This window comes from Phoca vitulina, unplaced genomic scaffold (assembly GCF_004348235.1).
Source record: "Phoca vitulina isolate PV1807 unplaced genomic scaffold, GSC_HSeal_1.0 scaffold53, whole genome shotgun sequence".
In the NCBI taxonomy this organism is placed as follows: Eukaryota; Metazoa; Chordata; class Mammalia; order Carnivora; family Phocidae; genus Phoca; species Phoca vitulina.
In genome coordinates this window covers 2,423,383-2,447,711 of record NW_022589756.1, presented here as the reverse complement: position 1 = coordinate 2,447,711, position 24,329 = coordinate 2,423,383, and the positions used below count along the sequence as shown (strand labels likewise).

The window sequence follows — 24,329 nt, the reverse complement described above, 5'->3', positions numbered from 1 at the left end:
CATTCATTATCACCTCTGGCGCCAGAAATGGGAACTGCTTAGTAAGCAGAACTTCTGAGGTGTAATTGCTGCTTCTGCCGGTCTCCACAGCACATTGGGCTGTGGAGGCTCTTCCAGGTTCCCCCGTATTCACCTCTCCATCTATGCAGGAGCAGTACTGCCTCCACTTGGTCTACAAAGACCAGAAGGCAATTTCCAGCTGATATTTAGAATGGAACTTATTTCTTGGTGCTATCAGGTATAAAAGAGAAAAAAAAAAGAAGAAAAGGTATCTTATTCTACTGGGTCAGTGAAAAAACCCACCAACACAAAACCCCTTCTGTCCCTGTTGCTCCCACAGGAGTCGCAGCTGAGTTCAGAACGCTAACCTCCCTAACCAGCCCACATCCTGGTGGTCCAGTCACAGGAAGAACAGGTTCTCGCACAGCTGGATGGCTGGTTCATGATGCAAGATTTGTCCTGACAGGAAAGCGAGCTTGTGGGCATACTTGCAAGGAGCTGGAACTCTGATGGTGCCAGGCCAATTCCAGTACATGTGGCACAGTTTGAAAGTCAACCTGTAGGCCAAGAAAAACATACGATCCATATGACTCTCCACCTTCAATCTGGGACATGATTATGTATGTACAAATGGGTGTATGACACACAGCATACTTTTCAAAAAAACTGGGGGACTGAGAAATACATGATGCAACTTTTGGGAATCATTATTTTTAAGTGGATTTCCTTTCCACTATTTGTAAGTCAAGAGGACATGGGTTAACATGGGTAAATCCCCTCACTTTAGGTGCCCCCGTTTTTAGATCAAAACAAGGTGGGGCGCCTGGGTGGCTCCATCAGTTAAGCATCTGCCTTCAGCTCAAGTCATGATCCCAGGGTCCTGGGACTAAGTCCTGCATCAGGCTCCTTGCTCAGCAGGGAGCCAGCTTCTCCTTCTGCCTGTTGCTCCCCCTGTTTGTGCTCTCTCTCCCCCAACCCTGACAAATAAGTAAATCAATCTTAAAAAAAAAAAAAGAAGGTAAACAACAAGAGATTTTTTTTTTTTTCTCAAGAAGAGGCTGCAGAAGGGTAAGTACTCCAGCAAAGTACTGATACAATCTGAGCCCAAGGACATTGGGTCTCAAAACTCACTGTGTATCATAATCACCCACGGTAGTTTTTAAAATAAGAATGCCTTACATTGCTTGGGGGTAAAGCCTGGGCATCACTATTTTTTTTAAAGCTCTTCAAATAGGGGCGCCTGGGTGGCTCAGTTGTTAAGCGTCTTGCCTTCAGCTCAGGTGATGATCCCAGAGTCCTGGGATGGAGCCCCATGTCGGGCTCCCTGCTCAGCGGGAAGCCTGCTTCTCCCTCTCCCACCACCCCCCCCACCCCCGCTTGTATTCCCTCTCTCGCTGTGTCTCTGTCAAATAAATAAAATCTTAAAAAAAAAAATAAAAGCTCTTCAAATAATTTTAATGTGCACAAGAAATACCAATCACTCTCCAAAAAGATACCATTATCATGAAAGACAAGAAGAAACTCAAAGGGTAAATATTCTGGGTGGTGGGGGGGATTGACCCCATCTTAGCTAGCTGGCCAGAATTACAAGACAGAAAGAGTAAATTATCTATCAGTCAGCTCACCTCTGCATGTGATCAGGGCTCAGGTTTGCAGTGTTGAGAACACAGACATAATGGGTAGGAATGCCACAACCCTGCCGTACATGATGAGCAAGAAGGTAAAAGTCCACCCTAGGAATGAAAAAGTACAAAGGAATGATATGGCCAGATCTGGCTAAAGAGAGCTGGAAAAGATCTTGGTGATCATTTTGGCTCCTCCACCTAAGGCTCAGAGAGGTCAAATGACTGGATCAAGGACATACACAGACCACCACGATTACAGCTCAGGTTTCCAGACTCAACAGGCTATTTGAGAGTGGTAGTATGAACTACCAATACTGTATGCAGAAGGTTTAAAAAGTATGCACAACCTTAGGAAAAGAATGTGCATTCAATATTTTATACTTAGGTAAAAGCTTTATTGTTTTCTTTTTAATCCTTTAGAAAGTATTTTATAACAGCAAAATCTCTGAGGATTCCATTCCACATCTCTCTAGGCAACCTCCCCATTCCAATATCCAGGGAACAGATTAACTCCTCCAACCTATTCTTGTTGAAATATAATGTTTTCCCCACTTACCACTCACAGCTTGTTATGGTATGATCCACCACAGTCCCAGGGGAGGGAGTCACAAAGTGCTCAGTAGCAGCCAGGTACAGATTGGTGCTGATTTTCTTCTGAACTACAAATACTACCATCTTGGGCTGATAATTCTCAAAAGCTTCAAAACACTTCTGTAGCTGAGGAATCTCATAGTTGGCAACCGTCTTTAGTTGGCCATCAGACACTCCATCACGGTACACCACGATCTTCTCTGGGAGACAGTGGTTCACCTGCAACGGACACCCCGCTGAGGTGAACTGTGGGGTCTGGGGTTAATGACCGCAAGCAGGGAGAGGCTCATTCAGCACACAGCCTGGAGATGTGGCAGCAGATCCTTCTGACGGGGGACCAAACCCACCATGTCAGAAGGGAAGGGGGGAAAGCTTCTAGTCATTTCTAGACTTCCTCAGGGTAGTAAAACAGACCTGGTACAGCAAAGGTGTCATAAAATATGAAAGCAAAAATAAGCCAGTGATGAGTCACATACTATGGCACATACTCAAAGTTAAAAGGAATGGTAGGAAAATTAGGGGCTGAATCAATCTTCCTATGATTTGGATTTAACATGAATTACTGTCTAGGCAAAGAACAAGGTAAACTGTTAGAAAAATTCTATGACTGCACATTCTACAGATCTACCATCTTCATATTTTTATGTATAAGCAACATCCAAAGTTGCTAATTAGTGAAAGGCTCCTTTACTAAATACAATCCTACAATCAGGTACAATGTGATACATTTTGCTTTAACTAATTAATTAGCAAAAAGTCACATTTTTTTATGTATAAGCAACATCCAAAGTTGCTAATTAATGAAAGGGTCCTTTACTAAATATTATCCTACAATCAGGTACAATGTGAAACATTTTTGCTTTAACTAAGTAATTAATTAGCAAAAAGTATAATGTGAAACATTTTTAACTAGTAATTAGCAAAAAAATAGCAAAAAACTGATTGAATCAGTTTGAAGAATAATGTGTTTCCCATTTAGAGAATATAATTATGTTCTAGCTGGGTATGATTTTGGTGGCTCAAGAGAATAAGCTGTTCTATTTTGAACTGGAAGTTCCCTGAAAAGTGCTTTAGTTTGGTTCACAGTAAGTGGCAGTTTGATTCTAATTGCATGGCATAGGTTATTCACAATTCCCCTCAAAAACCTAAATTATTACTGAATTAAATACACACACACTATACATTCATTTTTTTTACACTATTCATTCTTTATACATTATTAAGTTTCAATTCAAAGAATACTTTTTAAACATAATCATTTAGAATATTTCTGGAGTTTAAGTTCAGAACTTAAAATATTTTATAAATGTCCCTTTTTTTCTAAAACACCTCAAGTATTCCATTTACAAATGTGTATTGATCTTCACAGTCCAAAACTGACATTATTACTACAGTCTGTACTACATTTTTTTGTGTTGTCTTTGACTCTCCAGCATCTATTCTACCATTTTGGTAAGAACATTTAGTTTTCTTCTACCTCCAACAGGGTAAGTCTGGTAGGACTATTAATCCAGGTGCCTTCCCCTCATCCAAGGTTTTTCAGCACTTTTGATCTATGGGGCTAGATAATTCTGTTTTGCAGGGGCTGACACTATAGGATATTTAGCATTCCTGGCCTCTACCCACTAGATGCCAGCAGCAATTGCTCCTAGTTATAACTAAAAATGCCTCTAGACATTGCCCACTGGGAGGATATAACTGCCCCCAGCTGAGAACCACTGTACTAACCAAAGGACATAAAGATGACTCAAGTCATGCCAACATAATGTTCCTCCTTGCTCTGAATCTTGAGCAGAGAATGAAAATCACTTGGATTTTGGTAGTGTCTCTTTAGGTCCCTGCTTCTGGAACTTTAGGAGCTACCCTGACTCCTGTCCATTTCCCAGCTTGATGCTAAACCTTCTCACCAATCTTGAGACTCTCCATAATTTTATCAACTAATTCCCATTTTGCTAAAGTTAACACATTTCCATGACTTCTCAAAGACCTCTTACTGATATACTGTGTCAAAAGGTGGATACCATAGGGTACTGAGATCAGGAAGAAACTCTCAATTCACAGACAAGGAAACACAGAGGAAGGACACTGGATTGGGATCAGGAGATCTGGGACTGAGTCTGACTCTGCTGTTCCTTGGCTATGATCTTGAACACTGTTTCCTCAGTTGAAAAGTGGAGATAAACGACCACCTTACCTTCTTGTCAGGGTTGTTAAGAGGGATAAAGTAAAAAATATATACAGTTGACTCTTGAACAACATGAGTTTGAACTGTGTGGGTGCACTTAAATACATTAATTTTTTCAATACAGTACAATACTGTAAGTGCATTTTCTCTTCCTTATGATTTTAACATTTCCTTCTCCCTAGCTTACTTTGTTGTAAGAATACAGTATGTGATACATTTAACATACAAAAGATGTGTTCAGTCTACTGTTTATGTTATTGGTAAGGCTTCTGGTCAATGGCAGGCTATTAGTAGTTAAGTTTTTTTTATTGTTATTATGTTAATCACCATACATTACATCATTAGTTTTTGATGTAGTGTTCCATGATTCATTGTTTGCGTGTAACACCCAGTGCTCCATTCAATACGTGCCCTCTTTAATACCCATCACCAGGCTAACCCATCCCCCCACCCCCTCCCCTCTAGAACCCTGTTTGTTTCTCAGAGTCCATCGTCTCTCATGGTTCGTCTAGTAAAGTTTTTGAGAAGTCAAAAGTTATACACTGATTTTTGACTGCGTGGGGGGGGGGGTGTGTGTGTGCCCCTAACCCTTGTGTTATTCAATAGCCAACTACATTTATCTTTAAAAGCTGTTGAGAACGAGCTAGATCAAGGAAATACAGATATTCTGAAGCACAGAGAAGGGACATAATGAGATCAATGGAGTGAAAAATAGAAACAAATTCATCTGAAGTGTTCACTGATACCACCTTTCTTTAAAATTTGCTAACCAACCACTGAGTGTGAGATACTATATACTTGGCTCTATATAAGCTGCCAGTAGAAGTGAAAGACATGATTCCTGTTAACAAGGAACTTAAAAATCTTTTTTTTTTAAAGATTTTATTTATTTGACAGAGAGAGACACAGCGAGAGAGAGGGAATACAAGCAGGGGGAGTGGGAGAGTGGAGAAGCAGGCTTCCCGCTGAGCAGGGAGTCCATAGTGGGGCTCGATCCCAGGACCCTGGGATCATGACCTGAGCCGAAGGCAGACGCCTAATGACTGAGCCACCCAGGCACCCCAAGGAGCTTAAAAATCTAGTAATAGTTAACAATGGTAACTCTTCTAGGTCATCTAATCCAGTCTCATTTCATAAATGATGGTTATGGTCTAGACAGGGGTCAGGACATAAGACAAATCACAACATTTTTTAATAAAGATTTTATTTATTTGTTTGTCAGAGAGAGAGCATAAGTGGGGGGGAGGGGCAAAGGGAGAGGGAGAAGCAGGCTTCCCGCTGAGCAGGGAGCCCAATGAGGGAGCCCAGGATCCCAGGATCATGACCTGAGCCAAAGGCAGATGCTTAACCGATGGAGCCACCCAGGTACACTGACAAATCACAATATTGAAACATAAATGTTAAATGTATATTATTAAACCACTCTAGTAAAAGAGTAAATACACTAAATAAATTAATGAGTACCCTGAAAGCAGGACTATGTTTGTTTGACTTGATATTGCTAGCACTGAGTATAATGACAAGGATCAAGTAGAAAAATCAGTATCTGCTGAAAGTCTGAAATGTTCTTTTAGATATGTCTCCATTCATTCATAGAACACTCAAAGACACTAAATACAAGCAATTGTGCTAGTCTCAGAAAATTAAAAAATTACTTTGATACAATCCAAATATCCATGGAACCCAAATTAAAACTGGGGAGACAGACACAAAGTAAATGCTAGTGATAAATTATAAATAACATTATAAAGGTATAAGCAAAACACTGTAAGAACAGAAAAGTGTAAGACATTTGTCATCTGGAGGGAGAAATGAATGTTATGCCTCAGGAAAAGGTGTAATGAAAGATCAGCAGACAATTCATGCAGGAAAGAAGGGTAAAAGGATTCCAAGTAGAACACAAGCAAAGGCCTAGATTACAGCTGGGGTAAGAAAACAACTAGAGACCACTATATGATCAGTCACACATTTGAAAAACTACTCTGGCAACCATCTAAAAAACAGATCAGGGCTCCTGGGTGGCTCAGTCGGTTAAGCATCTGCCTTTGGCTCAGGTCATGATCCCGGAGTCCTGGGATTGAGCCCTGTGTTAGGCTCTGTGCTCAGCAAGGAGCCTGCTTCTCCCTCTCCCTCTACTCCTCCCCCACTCGTGTTATCTATTGCTATTTCTCTCTCTCTCAAATAAATAAAATCTTTTTAAAAATTTTAAGAAATTAAAAACAAAAAAAAGATCAAAGATGATTCAGAATGGGTATTAGGACTAAAACACTTCCAGTTCGGAATGTCAGAAGACACCAAAAACCTTCCTTCTTATGGTAACACACAAAAACATCAAAATATAAAAATCACACTCCCAGGGGTGCCTGGGTGGCTGTCAGTCAGTTAAGTGTCTGACTCGTGGTTTCGGGTCAGGTCATGATCTTGCAGTTGTGGGATTGAGACCCACATTGGGCTCTGTACTCAGCTTGGAGTCCTTTGGGTTCTTTCTCCCTCTGCCCCTCCCCCTGCTTGCACGTGTACATGCACTCTCTCCCTCTAAAATTAATTAATTAATTAATTTAAAAAAATCTTAAAAGAGTGAGTGTGGGTAGGAGGAAGAGGAGGCCTGAGGCTGGAGAAATTTTTATCAAAAACAGACCAGACTGATAGAATTCTTGGGAGACGGTGGAGGAGGAAGAACAAGGAATTTGTGTCCCCCCACCCAGATAACAAATGCACTTGCAGAGTCCACCTGATACAAATGATTTTTGAACTCTAGAGTTTACTGAAGTCTTGCAACTTCCTGGGAAGACTTGGACAGTGAAGTGCAGGTTATTTCTACTCTCAGGACAAAATGAGCTATCCCCATGCTCACCCACAATGCAGGGCACTATCCTATAAATACTGGGAATCTGTGCTCTGATTGCTGCTTCTGATCACACATGTGCAAACAGGTAGGCAGCCATTCTTGCTACATCGACCTCTCTAGCAAAAGTGACTTCCAGAGGATTTAATGGGCAAGTGCCATCCTCCCCTGCCCTTTATTTTGCTCTTTCTCCTCTTTTGGGGGTCACTGAAACTAGACATTCAAAAACAACTGAGTATATGTAAATAATCAGGAAGTGACAATGCATGCCAGGACAGAGAAAAGCTCACAAAGGAACTTAGAAGACCTTAAGTCCCAGCACAGTCTTAACCTAAAACAATAAAAAAAAAAAAAGAAAGAAAGAAAACTAACCAAAAACAGCAAAGCCCTAAGAAGGGGAAGAATCTGATTTCCAAAGTTACAATGTTATTAGATTCAAATGCCCAGTTTTCAACAAAACTCACAAGGCAAACAAAGAAACAGGGAAGTATGGCCCAAAGGAAAACATTAAATCAACAGAAACTGTTGCTAACAAAGACCTTATGGCAGTTATACTGACCAAAGACCTTAAAACAATTGTTTTAAAGATGCTCAAAGAACCAAAGGGCAATGTGGACAAAGTAAACAAAAGTGGAAATATTAATGAAGAGAACATCTAAAATATAACCAAAAATAACTTCTAGAGTTGAAAAGTACAATAAGTGAAATGAAAATTCCCTAGACGGATTCAAATGCAGATCTGAACAGGCAGAAGAAAACCAGCAAACTTGGAGACTGTACAATGGATATTATTGAGACTGAGAAACAGAAATAAAAAAGACTGAAGAGAACAGTGCCTAAGGGACCTATACGACACCATCCAGTGGACCAACATATGTATCATAGGACTCCCAGGAGAAGAGAGAAAGGGCACAGAGAATATCTGAAGAAATAATGGCTGAAAACTTTCTAAATCTGATGAAAGACATGAATATAAACATTCAAGGAGCTCAATGACCTCCAAGTAAGACGAATTTAAAGAGAACCACACTGACACACATAATCAAATCTTCAAAAGCTGAAAGATAAAGAGTCTTGAAAACAAGATAGAAACAAATCATCACACACAAGAAATGCTCGGTAAGATTATCAACAGACTGTTCATCAGAAACTCTGGAGACCAGAAATGTAGTGAGCTGATATATTCAAAGTACTAAAAGAGAAAAACTGTCACTCAAAACTTAGACCAGCAAATTATTTCTTCAAAAGTATGAAAGAAATTAAGACATTCCCAGATAAACAAAAGCTGAAAGAGTTTCTTGCCAAGAGACATGTGATGCAAGAAATGCTCAAGGGAGTCCTATAGGATGCAATAAAAGAATACCTTACAGTAATGTGCAGCTGTGTGAAGAAATAAAGATTTCAATATAGATTAAGTATTATTGTAACGATGGTTGGTACTACATTTTAAAATTTTCTACATGATTTAAAAGACCAGTAAATTAAAAAGTATTAGTCTAAAACCTAGTATTGTTTACCTTTGGTTTGTAACTCTAAATCTTGTTTTTTTTCAAAATTTAAAGACAAATGTATTTAAAAGGATTATCAGTCTAAGTTTTGGGGCACATATTTATTTGCAAATAAAGATACATGTACTTTTTGACATCAAATGTCAAAATATATAATAAATTTTAGATATTTTATATATATCTATACTTATATATAAAGAGGTAGAGATGGACCTGTAAAGGAGCAGAGTTTTTATATGTTATTGAAGTTAAACTACAATATATTCAAATTAGAGTGTTAGAACTTTAGGATGTTACATGTAATCCCCATGCTAACCACATAGAAAATAGCTACTGAACACACACAAAAGGAAATGAGAGTGCCCCCAACAAAATCAACCCAAGGAGGTCCACACCAAGACACTTAATAAACCTATTAGCTGATTTTTCAGCAGAAACATTGCAAACCAGAAGAGAGTGACATGAGATATTCAAAGTACTGAAAGGAAAAAACCTCCATCCAAGAATACTCTACCCAGCAAGGTTATCCTTCAAAATAGAAGGAGAGATAAAGAGTTTCACAGACAAACAAAACTTAAAGAAGTTCATCACCATTAGACCAGCCTTATAAGAAATAATAAAGGAAATTCTTTCCTTTACGAGTGAATAGAAAAGGTCATAATAGGATTAAGAAAATTATGAAAGGAAAAAATTTCAAAGATAAATGCAAAAATATAACAAAAGTAGTAGATTAATCACTTATAAAACCTGTATGGAGATTAAAGCACAAATGCAATAAAATCAATTATACCTATAAAAATCAGCCAAGGGAGTCACAAAATAAAAGAATGTAAAGTAAGACATCCTATACATACACTGTGATTGGTGGAGGGAAGTAATAATTTATTGCTTTTAGAATGAGTTCAAACTTAAGCAACCCATAAGATGTTATATATAAACCTAAGAACAACCACAAATCAAAAACCTGTAATAGATACACAAAAAATAAAGAAAATGGAATCCAGGCATATCACTGAAGAAGGCCATCAAAGCATAAGGCAAAAGAGCAAGAGAAGGAAGGAACAGAGAACTATAAGAACAACCATAAAACAAGTAGGGGCACCTGGGTGGCTCAGTTGGTTTCAGCTGAGGTCATGATCTCAGGGTGGTGAGATCAGGCCCTGCCGGACTCCACACTCAGCACAGAGTCCACTTGAGATTCTCTTCCTCTCCCTCTCTTTTCCCCTTCTGCTCCTCCCCGCCATTTGCACACACGCATGTGTGCACACCCTCTTATAAATAAATAAATAAATAGATAGATAAATAAATAAATAAATAAAATCTTTAAAACACAACCATAAAACAAGTAACAAATGTTAGCACTATATACCTATCAATAATTACTTTAAATTTAAATGGACTAAATGCTCTAATAAAAAGACATAGGGTTACTGAATGGATAAAAAAGCAAGACCTATGTATATGCTGCCTACAAGAGAATCACTTCAGACCCAAAGATACATGCAGATTGAAAATGAAGGGATGGAGAAGCATTTATTAGGCAAAGAATTAAAAAAACAACAACAAAAAAACAGAGTAGCAATACTTATTAGACAAAACAGACCTTAAAAGACTGTAACAAGAGACAAAGGACACTACATAATGATAAAGGGAACAATCCAACAAGAGGATATAACAATTGTAAATAGTTATGCACCCAACATGGGAGCACCTAAATACATAAAGCAACTATTAACAGACATAAAGGAAAAAGTTGACAGTAATACAATAATAGTAGGGGACTGGAAAGACATTCCATGCTCATGGTTGGAAGAACAAATATGGTTAAAAGGTCTATAATTATCCAAAGAAATCTATACATTTAGCACAATCCTTATCAAAATACCAACAGCATTATTCACAGAGCCATAATAATCCTGAAAAATTGTATGGAACCACAATGGACCCCGAATAGCCAAAGAAACCTTGAAAAAGAAAAGCAAAGCTAGAGGCATCACAATTCCGGACTATTACAAACTAGTAATCAGAACAGTATGGTACAGGCACAAAAACAGACACATAGATCAATAGAACAGAATAGAAAACCCAGAAATAAACCCACATCTATAAAGTCAATTAATCCTTGACAAAGCAGGAAAGAATACCCAATGGGAAAAGGACAGTCTCTTCAACAAATGTTGTTGGGAAAACCGGACAGCAACATGCAAAACAAAGAAACTAGACCACTTTCTTACACCATACACAAAAATAAATTCGAAATGGATTAAAGACCTAAATAGGAGATCTGAAACCATAAAAATCCTAGAAGAGAACACACACAGTAATATCTCCGACATCAACCATAGCAACATTTTTCTAGATATGTCTCTTGACACAAAGGAAATAAAAGCAGAAATAAACTATTGGGACTACATCAAAATAAAAAGCTCTGCACGGTGAAAGAACAATCAACAAAACTAAACAGCAATCTATGAAATGGGAGGGAATATTTGCAAATGACATATCCAATAAAGAGTTAGTATCCAAATATATAAAGAACTTATAAAACTCAACACCCCAAAATAATCCAATTAAAAATGGGCAGAACATATGAACAGACATTTTTCCAAAGAAGACATCCAGATGGCTGGGGTGCCTGGGTGGCTCAGCTGGTTTAAGCGTCTGCCTTTGGCTTGGGTCATGATCCCAGAGTTGTGGGATCGAGCCCCATGTCGGGCTCCCTGCTCAGCTGTCTGCCTGCCACTCCCCCTGCTTGTGCTCTGTCTCTCTCAAATAAATAAAATCCTAGGGCACCTGGGTGGCTCAGTTGGTTAAGCGACTGCCTTCAGCTCAGGTCATGATCCTGGAGTCCCAGGATCGAGTCCCACATCGGGCTCCCTGCTCAGTGGGGAGTCTGCTTCTCCCTCTGACCCTTTCTCCTCTCGTACTCTCTCTCACTCTCTCTCTAATAAATAAAAATCTTAAAAAAAAAAATCCTAAAAAAAAAAAAGACATACAAATGGCTAACAAACCCATGAAAAGATGCTCAACATCACTCATCATCAGGGAAATGCAAATCAAAACTACAATGAAATATCACCTCACACCTGTCAGACTGACTAAAATCAACACAAGAAACAGGTGTTGGCAAAGAGGTGGAGAAAAAGGAACCCTTGTACACTGGTGGGGACGCAAACTGGTGCAGCCACTGTGGAAAACAGTATGGAGGTTCCTCAAAGAGTTAAAAATGGAACTACCCTACAATCCAGCAATTGCACTACTGGGTATTTACCTAAAGAATACAAAAACACTAATTCAAAGGAATACATGCACCCCTATGTTTATAGCAACATTATTTACAATAGCCAAGATACAGAAGCAGCCCAAGTGTCCATCAATTGACGAATGGATAAAGAAGACGTGAGATAAAGAAATTTGTATTAAATTCTTTAACATCAGCCATAGAAACATTTTTTCTTGATAGGTCTCTTCAGGCAAGGGAAACAAAAGCAAAATTACACTACTGAAACTAGAGCAAAATAAAAAAAAAGCCTTTGCACAGCGAGGGAAACCATCAACAAAACAAAAAGACAACCTACTGGATGGGAGAAGGTATTTGCAAATGATATATCCAATAAGGGATTAATATCCAAAATATATAAAGAACTCATAAAACTCAACACCAAAAAACAGATCATCCAGTTAAAAAAATGGGCAGATGGGGGCACCTGGCTGGCTCAGCTGGTAGAGCATTCAACTCTTGATCTCAAGATCATGAGTTCAAGCCCCACATTAGGCATGGAACCAACTTAAAATTTGAAAAAAAGAAAAAAAAAGAAAATGGGCAGAGGACCTGAATAGACATTTTTCTAAGAAAGACATACAGATGGCCAACAGACACATGAAATGATGCTCAACATCACTATTCATCAAGGAAATGCAAATCAAAGCCACAGTGAGGTATCACCTTACACCAGTCAGAATAGCTAAAATCAAAAACACAAGAAATAACAAGTGTTGGTAAAGATGTTCTCCACATCTAAAAAGGAACCCTCATGCACTATTGGTGGGAATACAAAGTGGTGCAGCTGCTGTGGAAAACAGTATGGAGGTTCCTCAAAAAAATTAAAAATAAAATTACCATATGATCCAATAACTGCACTACTATTTATACAAAGAAAGCAAAAACACTAATTTGAAAAGATGTAAGGACCCTTATGTTTATGGAAGCATTATTTACAATAATCAAGAAACAGAAGCAATCCAAGTGTCCCCTGACAGATTAATAAAGAAAATGTGGTGTGTACACACACACACACACACACACACACAGGAATATTACTCAGCCACAAAAACAGATCTTGCCATTTGCAACAACATGGAGATAGACCTAGATGGTATTATGCTAAGTGAAATGTCAGTCAGAGGAAGACAAATACCTTTTAATTTCACTCATATGTGGAATTTAAGAAACCAAATGGACAAAGAAAAAAGGAGACAAACAAAAAAACAGACACTTAAATACATAGAACAAATTGGTGGTTGCCAGAGGGAAGGTGGGTGGGGAAGATGAGTGAAATAGAAAAAGGGGGTTAAGAGTATACTTACTTTGATGCACAATGCATGATGTATTGGATTGTTGAATCATTATATGTTAATTATACAATTTAAAAAAGGAAATGAGAAAGGACTTTAACCATTTTACTACAAAAAAATGAACTAAACAAAAAGATAGTAATACAGTATATGGAGGACCAAAAAAGCTATAAGTAGCATATATAGAAAACAAACAGGACAGAATTTCTCCTCTAATTAGTAATTACTTTAAATGTAAATGGATTAAGCTTTCCAATCAAAAAAATAGAGACTGGCAGAATAGATTAAAAACACTTGATCCATCTATATGCTATCTACAAGAGACTCACTTTAGATCCAAAAACACATATAGATTGAATGCGAAAGAATGGAAAATGATATTCTGTGCAAATAGTAATGAAAAGAAACTGAGGGTGGGGGAGACCTGGGTGGCTCAGTCAGTTAAGTATCCAATTCTTGATAAAGGCTCAGGTCATGATCTCAGTGTTGTGAGATCAAGTCCTGCATCAGGCTCTGTGTTGAGTGTGGACATACTTAAGATTCTTTCTCTCCGTCTCCCTCAGTCCCTTGCTGCCCTACACCCCCAAAAAAGAAAGAAACTAGAGATGTCTATAGTAATATCAGACAAAATAGACTTGAAATCAGAAAGTTACAAGAGACAAAGAACATTATACATTAAAAAAGGTTCCAAAACTGCAAGATGATGTAACAATTCTAAACATTTATACAGCTGATAACAGAGCATCAAAATGTATGAGGACAGAACTGAAGGGAGAATTAGGGAAATGCAAATCAACAGTACAATAATATACTACCTCACATCCACTAGGATGGCTAATATAAGTATATATACACATACACACACACAGAAAACAAGTATTGGCAAGATTGTGGAGACACTGGAATCCTTGCACACAGCAGGATTATTAAATGGTACAGCTGCTGTGGAATACAGTATGGCAGTTCTTCAAAAAATTAAAAATAAGACTCACCATATGATCAAGCAATTCCATTTCTGGATATATACCCTAAAGACTGAATGCAGGGTCTCGAAGAGATGTTTGTACACTCATGTTCACTGCAGTATTATTCACAATAGCTAAAGTGCAGAAGCAACCCAAGTGTCCACAGATGAATGCATAATCATAATGTAGTATATATATACAATGGAATATTATCCAGTCTTAAAAAGGAAGTAAATTCTGCAATACAACATGGACGAACTTCAAGAACATTATGCTAAGTGAAATAAATCAGTCACAAAAACACAAATACTATATGATTCCACTTACGTGAGGTATTTAGTCAAAATCAATAGAGAGTATAATGGTGGTTGCTCAGGGGCTGGGGAAAGAGGAGAATGGAGATTTATTGTTTAATGTGTGCAGGGTTTCAGTTTTACAAGATGAAAAGAATTATGGAGATTGTGGTAGTGATAACTGCACATTATAAATGCATTTAAAACCATGAACTGTATTAATCAAAAATGGTTAAGATGGTAAATTTTATGTTATATGTATTTTACTCAATTAAAAAAACTGGAAAAAAAAAAAAAGAGGCCAGGCAAACTATGGGCAATTGTGGGTGCAGGAAGGGCAGGCTAATGTCTGAAGATCCCTCCAAATAATAATCACTTGCTGGAGTTAGCACTCCACCCCAATCTCTTCCCAATTCTGCTGAGAAAAGAGAAGTGAAGGTGGAACTGAAAAGCAGAAAGAACCCATGTTCACATATTCTACAGTTGCCTGAAACTCTTCATTCTAAAGGCAAAAGTCAAATACCAGTCGAAACTGGTCTAGCCCTATGTAGTCGTAGCCATAGAACCACATCAGCAGTAACAAGGGTTGATCAGAGCAGAGTTCCAGCTTCTTAAGCTCAGGCCAAATAACTGATGAACTTAACATGTAGTGATTACTCATCATGAAAGATAAAGCTGAGGCAAGTGTCAAGAATGTAGCTTGTTTTTGATTTTCACACTTGAGTAGAAGGAAACACTGGCATTCAAACTCAAACACTAGGTTTCAGTGGCCTCTGAGACACCAAAGTAGAGAGGCCAAGCAGATAGTTGGAGATAAGTCTAGGAGCTCAGATGAACAGTCTTGACTGAGTGGGTGTCCTCTGGGGTCCCATCTTTCCCTACCAGCAGTCTCTGGAACATTCTAGGGAGCCCATAAAGTAAAAAAAAAAAATTTTATACTACTACTACCACTACTACATTACCTGTTATTTTCTCTGTAATTCTCTCATAAATATACACTAGAATTTTCCAGATAGTAAATGACACGTGACATCACAAAAGACTAAATGTAAAATATTGACTTGCATTTTTCTAACTCAAACATTAAAGCCATTTGCAAAAATGTAAAACAATGGTTCTCCTCTCACTAAACATTTTGGAAGTAGTTATCTTTAATTAAAAATGTTGTTACTGGGGCATCTGGTTGGCGCAGTTAGTAGAGCATGCAACTCTTGATCTCAGGGTCGTGAGTTCAAGCCCCATGCTGGGCATAAAGCTTACTTAAAAAATAAATAAAATAAAAACAAAAATTTTATGTTATTAACATGTACTGAGTTTATACTTTTCTTATCCTATTTTTTACTACAGTTGACATAGGAGATTAGTTTCAGCTATACAACATAATTATTTCATATTTATACATATTGCAAAATCATCACCAAAATCCACCTAATTAACATCCATCACCACATATAATTACAATATTTTTTCTTGTGATGAGAACTTTTAGGATCTACTGTTAGCAACTTTCAAATATACAACATATGGTATTATTAACTACAGTTGCCATGGTGTACATTACATCCCCATGACTTATATAATTTTAAAATTGAAAGTTTGTACCTTTTGACTCCTTTCAACCATTTTGTCCACTCTCTTCACTCCCCACCTCTGACAACTACCAATTTGTTCTCTATGAACTTTTTCTTTTTTTTTTAAGATGACACATATAGGGGAGCCTGGATGGCTCAGTTGGTTAAGCTTCAAGCCCCATGTTGGGCTCTGCACTAAGCTGGGAGTCTGCTTGAAGATTCTCCCCCTCCACCCCTCCCCCCACTTGTGTGCATGCATGCTCTGTCTCTCAAATAAATATATCTTAAAAAAAAAGATGACACACATGAATAAACTCATATGGTATTTGTCTTCCCCCGACTTATTTCACTTAGCACAATGCCCTCAAGGTTCATCCATGTTGTTGCAAATGGTAAGATTTCATTCTTTTTTAATGGCTAATATTCCATTGTAATATACATACCACAATTTCTGTATTCATCCACTGATGGATAATTAGGTTGTTTCCTTATCTTGGCTACTGCAAATAATGCAGCAGATACCATTTTAAGTTAGTGTTTTCATTTTTCTGAATCATATGGTAGTTCTATTTTTAATTTTTTGAGGAACCTCCATAGTGTTTTCCACAGTGGCTGCACCAATTTACATTCCCACCAACAGTGTAAGAGGGTTACCTTCTCTCCACATCCTTACTAGCACTTCTTTTCTTAGTTATTTTAAATTCAAAACCATAAAACATATCCTCAGTTTTAACTCTGAATATGGTAAATACCGATAGAAATATACCACTTAAATAAAAACTCACTAATATTTAAAAATGTAAAGGATTCCTTAGACCAAAAATTTGAGAATGGCTGGATACAGACATTAAATAAAACCATGGATGAGCTTAAAGCTTGCCTGCGAGACTTCAGGTGGTGGACCAGGAATTCTGAGACACCTGACAGCTGAAAAGCTGGACAAAGTACATAAACATTTAGGTGAAGGCCTCAGATCCAAGCAACATCAGTGGAAGAATGGGGGCCTAGATAAATGAACCAGGCTTCTGTATCTGTTTTTCCCCTGGCATCAGTTGCTGGTTTTGCTGATACCACGAGGGTACCTACAAGGCTAGAAGGTTTGGAAGTGCTTTTTTTTTCCTTTTTCCTTTTTTGAACAGCTTTATTTGGTTCTAGTTTGCTATACCATAAGGTCACTCTTTTAAGGTATAAAACTCAAAGGTTTTATATTCATAGAATTTTGCAGTTATCTAATTTTTTAAAAAGATTTTAAAGAACCCTGCTTAAACCCTGTTAAAGAATCCTGCGTTCAATCTTTAAGGATTTTATTTGGGAGAGAGAGAAAGAGAGAGTGCGCATGCACCGAGCAGGGAGCCTGGTGAGGCGCTCCATCCCAGGACCCTAGGTTCATGACGTGTACATGGATCATGATGTACTCCCTCTGCCCCTCCCCCACGCTCGTGCTCTCTCTCTCTCTCTTCTCTCAAATAAATAAAATCTTTTTTTTTTTTCCTTTGAGACAGAGAGAGAATACAAGCAAGGAGGAGGGTCAGAGAGGAAGCAGCAGACTTTCTGCTGAACAAGGAGCCCAATGCGGGGCTCCATCTCAGGACCCTGAGATCATGACCTGAGCCGAAGGCAGACGCTTAACCAGCTGAGCAACCTGGGCAGCCCTCAAAGAAATAAAATCTTAAAAAAAAAAAAAAAAAAGACTATTTTTAGACCACTTGTAAGTTCACAAAAAAAACTGAGGCGACTTACAGAGTTCCCACATAACCCCTCCCCAACCTACACAGTTTTTCCCCATTACCATATTACATTAGGGTGGTATATTTGTTACAATTTGTTACAATACAAATGAGCAAATACTAACACATTGTTATTAAAGTCCATAAATTTTTCTTTTGGACAGCCATTTATTTATTTATTAAAGATTTTATTTATTTATTTTACAGAGATAAAGAGCATGCACAAGCAGGGGAAGTGGCAGGCAGAGGTAGAAGCAGGGTCTCCCCTCTGCGGGGAGCCTGATGTGGGACTCGATCCCAGGACCCTGGGATCATGACCTGAGCCAAAGGCAGTCGCCCAACCAACTGAGCCACTCAGGCGCCCTAAAATCCATAATTTATATTAGGGCTCACACTGTGTTATATATTCTTTAGGCTTTGAAAAAATACATGACACCATGTATCCATCATTACAGTATCATGTATAATAGTTTCACAGCCCTAAAAATCCCCTGTGCTCCCCCTATTTATCCTTCCTTTCCTTACACTCCCAAACCTCTGGCAACCACTGATCTCTTTACTGGCTCCATAGTTTTGTCTTTTCCAGAATGTGCTATAGTTGGAACCATGGAGTATGTAGTCTTTCAGATTGGCTTTTTTCACTTTGTAATATGTATTTAAAGTTCCTCTATGTCTTTTCAGGAATTGATAGCTCACTTCTTTTTATTGCTGAATAATGCTTCATTGTCTGGATGCATCACAGTTTACTTTCCAATTCACCTACTAAGGGAGATCTTGGTTGCTTCTAAGTTTTGGCAATTGTGGATAAAGCTGCAATGAACAACTCTGTGGAAGTTTTTGCACTGACATAAGTTTTGAACTCATTTGGGTAAATACTAAGAAGTGCTACTACTGGATCCTATAGTGAGAGTTAAGTAGGCTCCATGACCAATGTGGGTCCTGAACTCACGACTCAGAGATCAAGAGTCACATGCTCTACTGACTGAGCCGGTCAGGTGCCTCAAGAGTCTTTTTTTGGGGGGAGGGGGGTGTGCTGGGTGGCTCAGTTGGTTAGGCATCTGGCTTCGGCTCAGGTCATGATCCCAGGGTCCTGGGATCAAGCCCCATGTCGGGCTCCTTGCTCAGCAGGGAGTCTGCTTCTCCCTCTCCCTGTCCCACTCCCCCTGCTTGTGCTCTCTCAAATAAATAAGATGTATTTATAGTATATAATAATATATATAATGTATAATCTTATAATAAGTAAGATATATTCATTTGAGACAGAGAGCGCGTGCGCACGCATGCACTGAGGGAAGGGTAGAGGAAGAGCAAGAGAGAAAATCTCAAGTGGACTCGATGCTGAGCGTTGGGCCCAGTGCGGGGCTGGATCCCACAACCCTGAGATTGAGCTGCCCTGAAACCGAGAATCAGACGCTTAATCACACTGGGCTCTGCGCTGGGAGTGGAGCCTAAAGAAACTGCCAAATTTTCTTCCCTTGAAGTATCTGCACCCTTTTCATTCCTACCAGCAAAGATGAATGAGAGTTCTTATTTCTTCATATCCTCAATTGGCATTTGGTGTCATCTGTGTTTTGGATTTTGGCCATTCTAATAGGAGTGTAATGGTATCTCATTGTTTTAATTTACAATTCCCTGTTATGTTTTCATATAGTTATCTGTCATTTTTATATCTTTTTTGGTGAGATGTCTGTCAAGTCTTTTGCCCTTCTTTTAATGAGATTGTCTTCTTGAGTTTTAGGAGTTCTTTGTATATTCTGGATAACGATGCTTTATCAAATAGGTGCTTTGCAAATATTTTCTCCCAGTATGTAGTTTTCCATTCTCTTAGTATCTTTCACAGAGAAGTTTTTAATTTTTTTAAAAGTTTTGTTTATCGGGCGCCTGGGTGGCTCAGATGGTTAAGCCTCTGCTTTCGGCTCAGGTCATGATCCCAGGATCCTGGGATCAAGTCCCACATTGGGGTCCCTGCTCAGCGGAGAGCCTGCTTCTCCCTCTCCCTCTGCACCTCCCCCTGCTCATGCTCTCTCTCTCTCTCTCAAATGAATAAATAAAAAAAATCTTAAAAAAAATGTTTTGAGGGGCGCCTGGGTGGCTCAGTCATTAAGCGTCTGCCTTCGGTTCAGGTCATGATCCCAGGGTCCTGGGATCAAGCCCCGCACTGGGTTCCCTGCTCAGCGGGAAGCCTGCTTCTCCCTCACACTCTCCCTGTTTGTGTTCCCTCTCTCGCTGTGTCTCTCTCTGTCAAATAAATAAATAAAATCCCTACACCCAAACCATGAGTTTGGGGGCTCAAACTCACAACACCAAAATCAAGAGTCGCATGCTCTTCCAACTGAGCCAGCTGGGCACCCTGAGAAGTTTTAATTTTAATTAAGTCCAACTTATCCTTTCTATTATGGATTGTGCTTTTGTATCTAAGTAAGTTACCATCAAAACTCAAGGTCACCTAGATTTTTTTACCTTCCAGTTTACCATTTTGCATTTTAAATATAAACTTGCAGTACCTTTTAAGTTAATTTTAGTAAAGGTATGTGATTCGATTTTTTTTCATGCAGGTTAACAGTTGTTCCAGCACCATTTGTTGAAAAGACTATCCTTTTTGCATTGTGTGTATGTGCTCCTTTATCAAAGATCACTGGACACTATTTGTATAATTCTATTTCTGGGCTCTCTTATTCTGTTTCACTGACATCTATTCTTTTGCTAAGACCACACCACCTGGATTAGTGTAGCTTTAAAGCAACACTTTAAGTTGAGAAATGGCAGTCCTCCAACTTTGTTCTTCAGTATTGTGCAGTGTTTCCTGTGTCTTCTGCCTTACATGTAAACTTTATAGTTTGTCGATCTCCACAAAATAACTTGCTGAGATTTTGATTGGAATTGCATTGGCTCTACAGATCAAGCTGGGAAGAACTGACAATAACATTGAGTCTTTCTATCAATGAACATGGAACATCTCTCCATTTATTTATTCTTTTTTATCAGAGTTTTGCAGTTTTCCTCATGTAGTGTACCAGCTGTGTTAGATTTATACTTTAATATTTCATTTTTGGTGCCGATATAAACGGTATTTTTAAAATTCAAATTCCAATTGTTCACTGCTGGTATATAGGAAAGAAACGGATTTTTGTATATTAACCTTTTATCCTGTAACCTTATAATTCTTGCTTATTCCAGGTTTTTTAGTTGTTGATTCCATGAGATTTTCTACATAGACAATCATTCTATCTGCACTTTTCTTTCCTCATTTCCAGTATTTATATATTTTATTTCCTTTTCTTGTCTTTTTGCATCAGTTAGGACTTCAGTATGATGCTGAATAGGAATAGTGAGAGGGGAAATACATGTGCCCAATCTTAGGGGAAAGTATATAGTGTCTCACAATTAAGGATAATGTTAGCTGCAGGGTTTTTGTAGACGTTCTGTATTAAATTTATGAAGTTCTTCCTCTACTGCTAATTTTCTGGGAGTTTTTGTTTTTTTAATCACGATTGGGAACTGAATTTTGTCAAATGCTTTTTCTGCATCTATTGATGTGATATGATTTTTATTCTTTAGCTTGTTGATGAGACGGATTACATTAATAGATCTTTAACTGTTGAACCATCCTTGTGTAACTGGAATACACATGGTTGTTGTATTCTTTTCCAAGGGTTGCTATACCAACCAACCACAAATTGAATGGCTTAGAACAACAGAAATTTATTCTCTCACAGTCCTAGAGGATGCAAGTCCAAAATTAAGGTATCAGCAGGATCATGTTTCCTCCAAAGGCTCTAGGAAAGAATCCTTCCTTGCCTCTTGTAGCTTCTGGTGGTTGCTGGCAACCCTTGGTGTTTCTTGGCCTCTATATACATCACTCCAATCTCTGCCTACACCTTCACAACACCTCTCCTCCCCTGTGTTGTCTGTGTCTTTGCTTCTTCACATGGCTTTCACCCCATGAGTCTGTGACCAAATTTCCCTCTTATAAGAATATCACTTATTGGGCGCCTGGGTGGCTCAGTTGGTTAGGCGACTGCCTTCGGCTCAGGTCATGATCCTGGAGACCCTGGATCGAGTCCCGCATCGGGCTCCCTGCTCGGCAGGGAGCCTGCTTCTCCCTCTGACCCTCCCCCCTCTCATGTGCTCTCTCTCTCTCATTCTCTCTGTCTCAAATAAATAAATAAAATCTTTAAAAAAAAAAAAAAAAAAAAAGAATATCACTTATTGGATTACAACCCATCCTAATTCATTCACTGCATATTAACTTGGCTGCATCTGCAAAGACCCTATTTCCAAATAAGGTCACATTCACAAGTTCCAGGTGGACATAAATTTGGAAGGGTAATACTGAACTCAGTACAGTTAAGGTATATAATTTTTTAAATACAGTTAGATTTGCTTTGCTAATATTTTGTTGAGGATTTCTGCATCATCTATGTTCATGAGAGATACTGGTCTGTGGCTTTACTGTAATGCCTTTATCTGATTTTGGTGTGAAGTGGTATCTCATTGTGATTTTGATTCCCATTTCCCTAATTATTAATTATATTAAGTTCTTTCCATGTGTTTTTTTTTTTTTTTTTTTTTTTTTTTTTTTTTTATGGGGAAGGGGCAGAGAGGGAAAATCTTAAGCAGGCTCCATGCCCAGCACATAACCCAATGTGGGACTCGATCTCACAACCTTGAGATCATGACCTGAGCCGAAATCAAGAGTCAGACCCAAGTTAAGCAGCTGAGCCACCCAGGCGCCCCTCATGTGTTTCTTATCTATTTGTGTATGTTCTTTGGATAAATATCTAATCAAATGTTCCCTGGTTTTAAATTGGGTAATTTGTCTCTCTGTTGTTGAGCTGTAAGAGTTCTTTATATGTTCTGGAAAGTAGACCTTTACCAGATACATCAGATGAATGATTCTGTCCCATTCTGTGGTTTGTCTTTTTACTTTGATGGTGTCCTTTGAAGTAAGTAAGATTTAATTTTGATGAAGTCCAATCTGTGGTCATAAAGATTTACACCTATGTTATCCAGAATTTTAAAGTTTTAGTTCCTACATTTGGGTGCTTGATCCTTTGGAGTTAATTTTTGTACCTTGTGTGCGGCAAGGATCCAACTTCATTCTTTTGCATGTGGATATCCATTAGGCCCTGCATCATTTCTTGAAAAGACCATTCTTTCCACCCCTGAATGGCAACCTTGTGAAAAATTAGTTTACCATAGGTACATGGGTCTTCCAATCCATGAACAAGTGATGTATTTCCTTTTACATTTTCTTCAATTTCTTTCAAGACATTCTGCAGTTTTCAGTATGCGCCTTGCCCTTCTGTTAAAATTTTTCCTACGTTTCATTTTTGATCACTGCTAGTGTACAGAAGTACAACTGATTAATGTATATTAATCTTATATCCTCAATCTGGCTGAACTAATTTATTAGCTATAATAGTTTGTGTGTGTGATCTTTAAGGTTTCTTATATGTAAGTTAACATCATCTAGAAAGACAGTTTTCTTTATTTCCCATCTAGATGTCTGCTGCAACTTTCTTGTGATATTTTTGTTTAGCTTTAGTATCATGATAATATTAGCCTCATAGTCTGAATTGGGAAGTGTTCCCTCCTTTCCAATTTGATGGAAGAATTTATGAAAAATTGGTGTTAATTCCTCTTTAAATGTTTGGTATAACCAAAAAGATTCAGTGGTTTGTGTCTTTCTTGGGGTCTGTCCATTTCATTTAACCTATTTTCTTGGGATACAGTTGTTTACAGTATGTTTTATAATCCTTTTTTTCCCCCTGTTTGGTCAGTACTGAGGTCTTTTTCATTCCTGATTTTAGTAATCTTATTCTATAGTTCATGGGTGTTTTAGCTAAAGGTTTGTCAATTTTGTTGATCTTTTCAAATAACCAACTTTTGGTTTCATTGATTTTCTCTATTGTTTTTCAATTCTCCATTTATTTATGCTCTAATCTCTATTATTTCCTTGCTTTAAGTTTGCTCTTCTTTTCCTTATTTCTCAAGGTGGAAATTGGGTTGTTTTGAGATCTTCACTTTTAATATAGGTGTTTACACCTATATGTAAATTTCCCTCCAAGCACTGTTTACCTACATCCACAAGTTTTGGTATGTTGCATCTTTGTTTTTATTTATTTCAAAGTATTTTCTAACTTACCTTTTAATCTCTTCTTTGATGCTTTGGTTATTCACGAGTATTCATGAATTTCCTGAATTTATCTCTCTTATTAAAATTTCTAATTTCATTCCATTGTGGTTTGAGAACATATTTTATATGATTTTAATCCTTCTAAATTTATTTGGTCTTGTTTTACATCCCAACAAAGTGGTCTATCTTGAGATAATGTGCCATATACATTTGAGAAGAATATGTATTCTGTTGGTGGGGTGTTCTATAGATACCTGTTATGTTTAGTTGGATCATAGTGCTGTTCAAGTATTCTGTTTCCTTGT

General features: G+C 38.1%; 1 protein-coding gene across 2 annotated transcripts in view; it reads right to left on the bottom strand.

Moving 5' to 3' along the window:
• Positions 1–400: 400 nt before the first annotated feature.
• The window catches only part of PIWIL2 (piwi like RNA-mediated gene silencing 2), a 69,505-nt gene continuing 45,576 nt past the window's right edge, over positions 401–24,329 (bottom strand). The window contains exons 20-22 of one of the 2 annotated variants that reach the window (XM_032389177.1): positions 2,182–2,435; positions 1,626–1,733; positions 401–557 (exon numbers count right to left, since the gene is read on the bottom strand). In XM_032389177.1, coding sequence (XP_032245068.1) covers positions 401–557; positions 1,626–1,733; positions 2,182–2,435 — 519 coding nt within the window. The remainder of the gene's footprint in view (positions 558–1,625; positions 1,734–2,181; positions 2,436–24,329) is intronic. The other variant, XM_032389178.1, reaches the window with a different exon arrangement.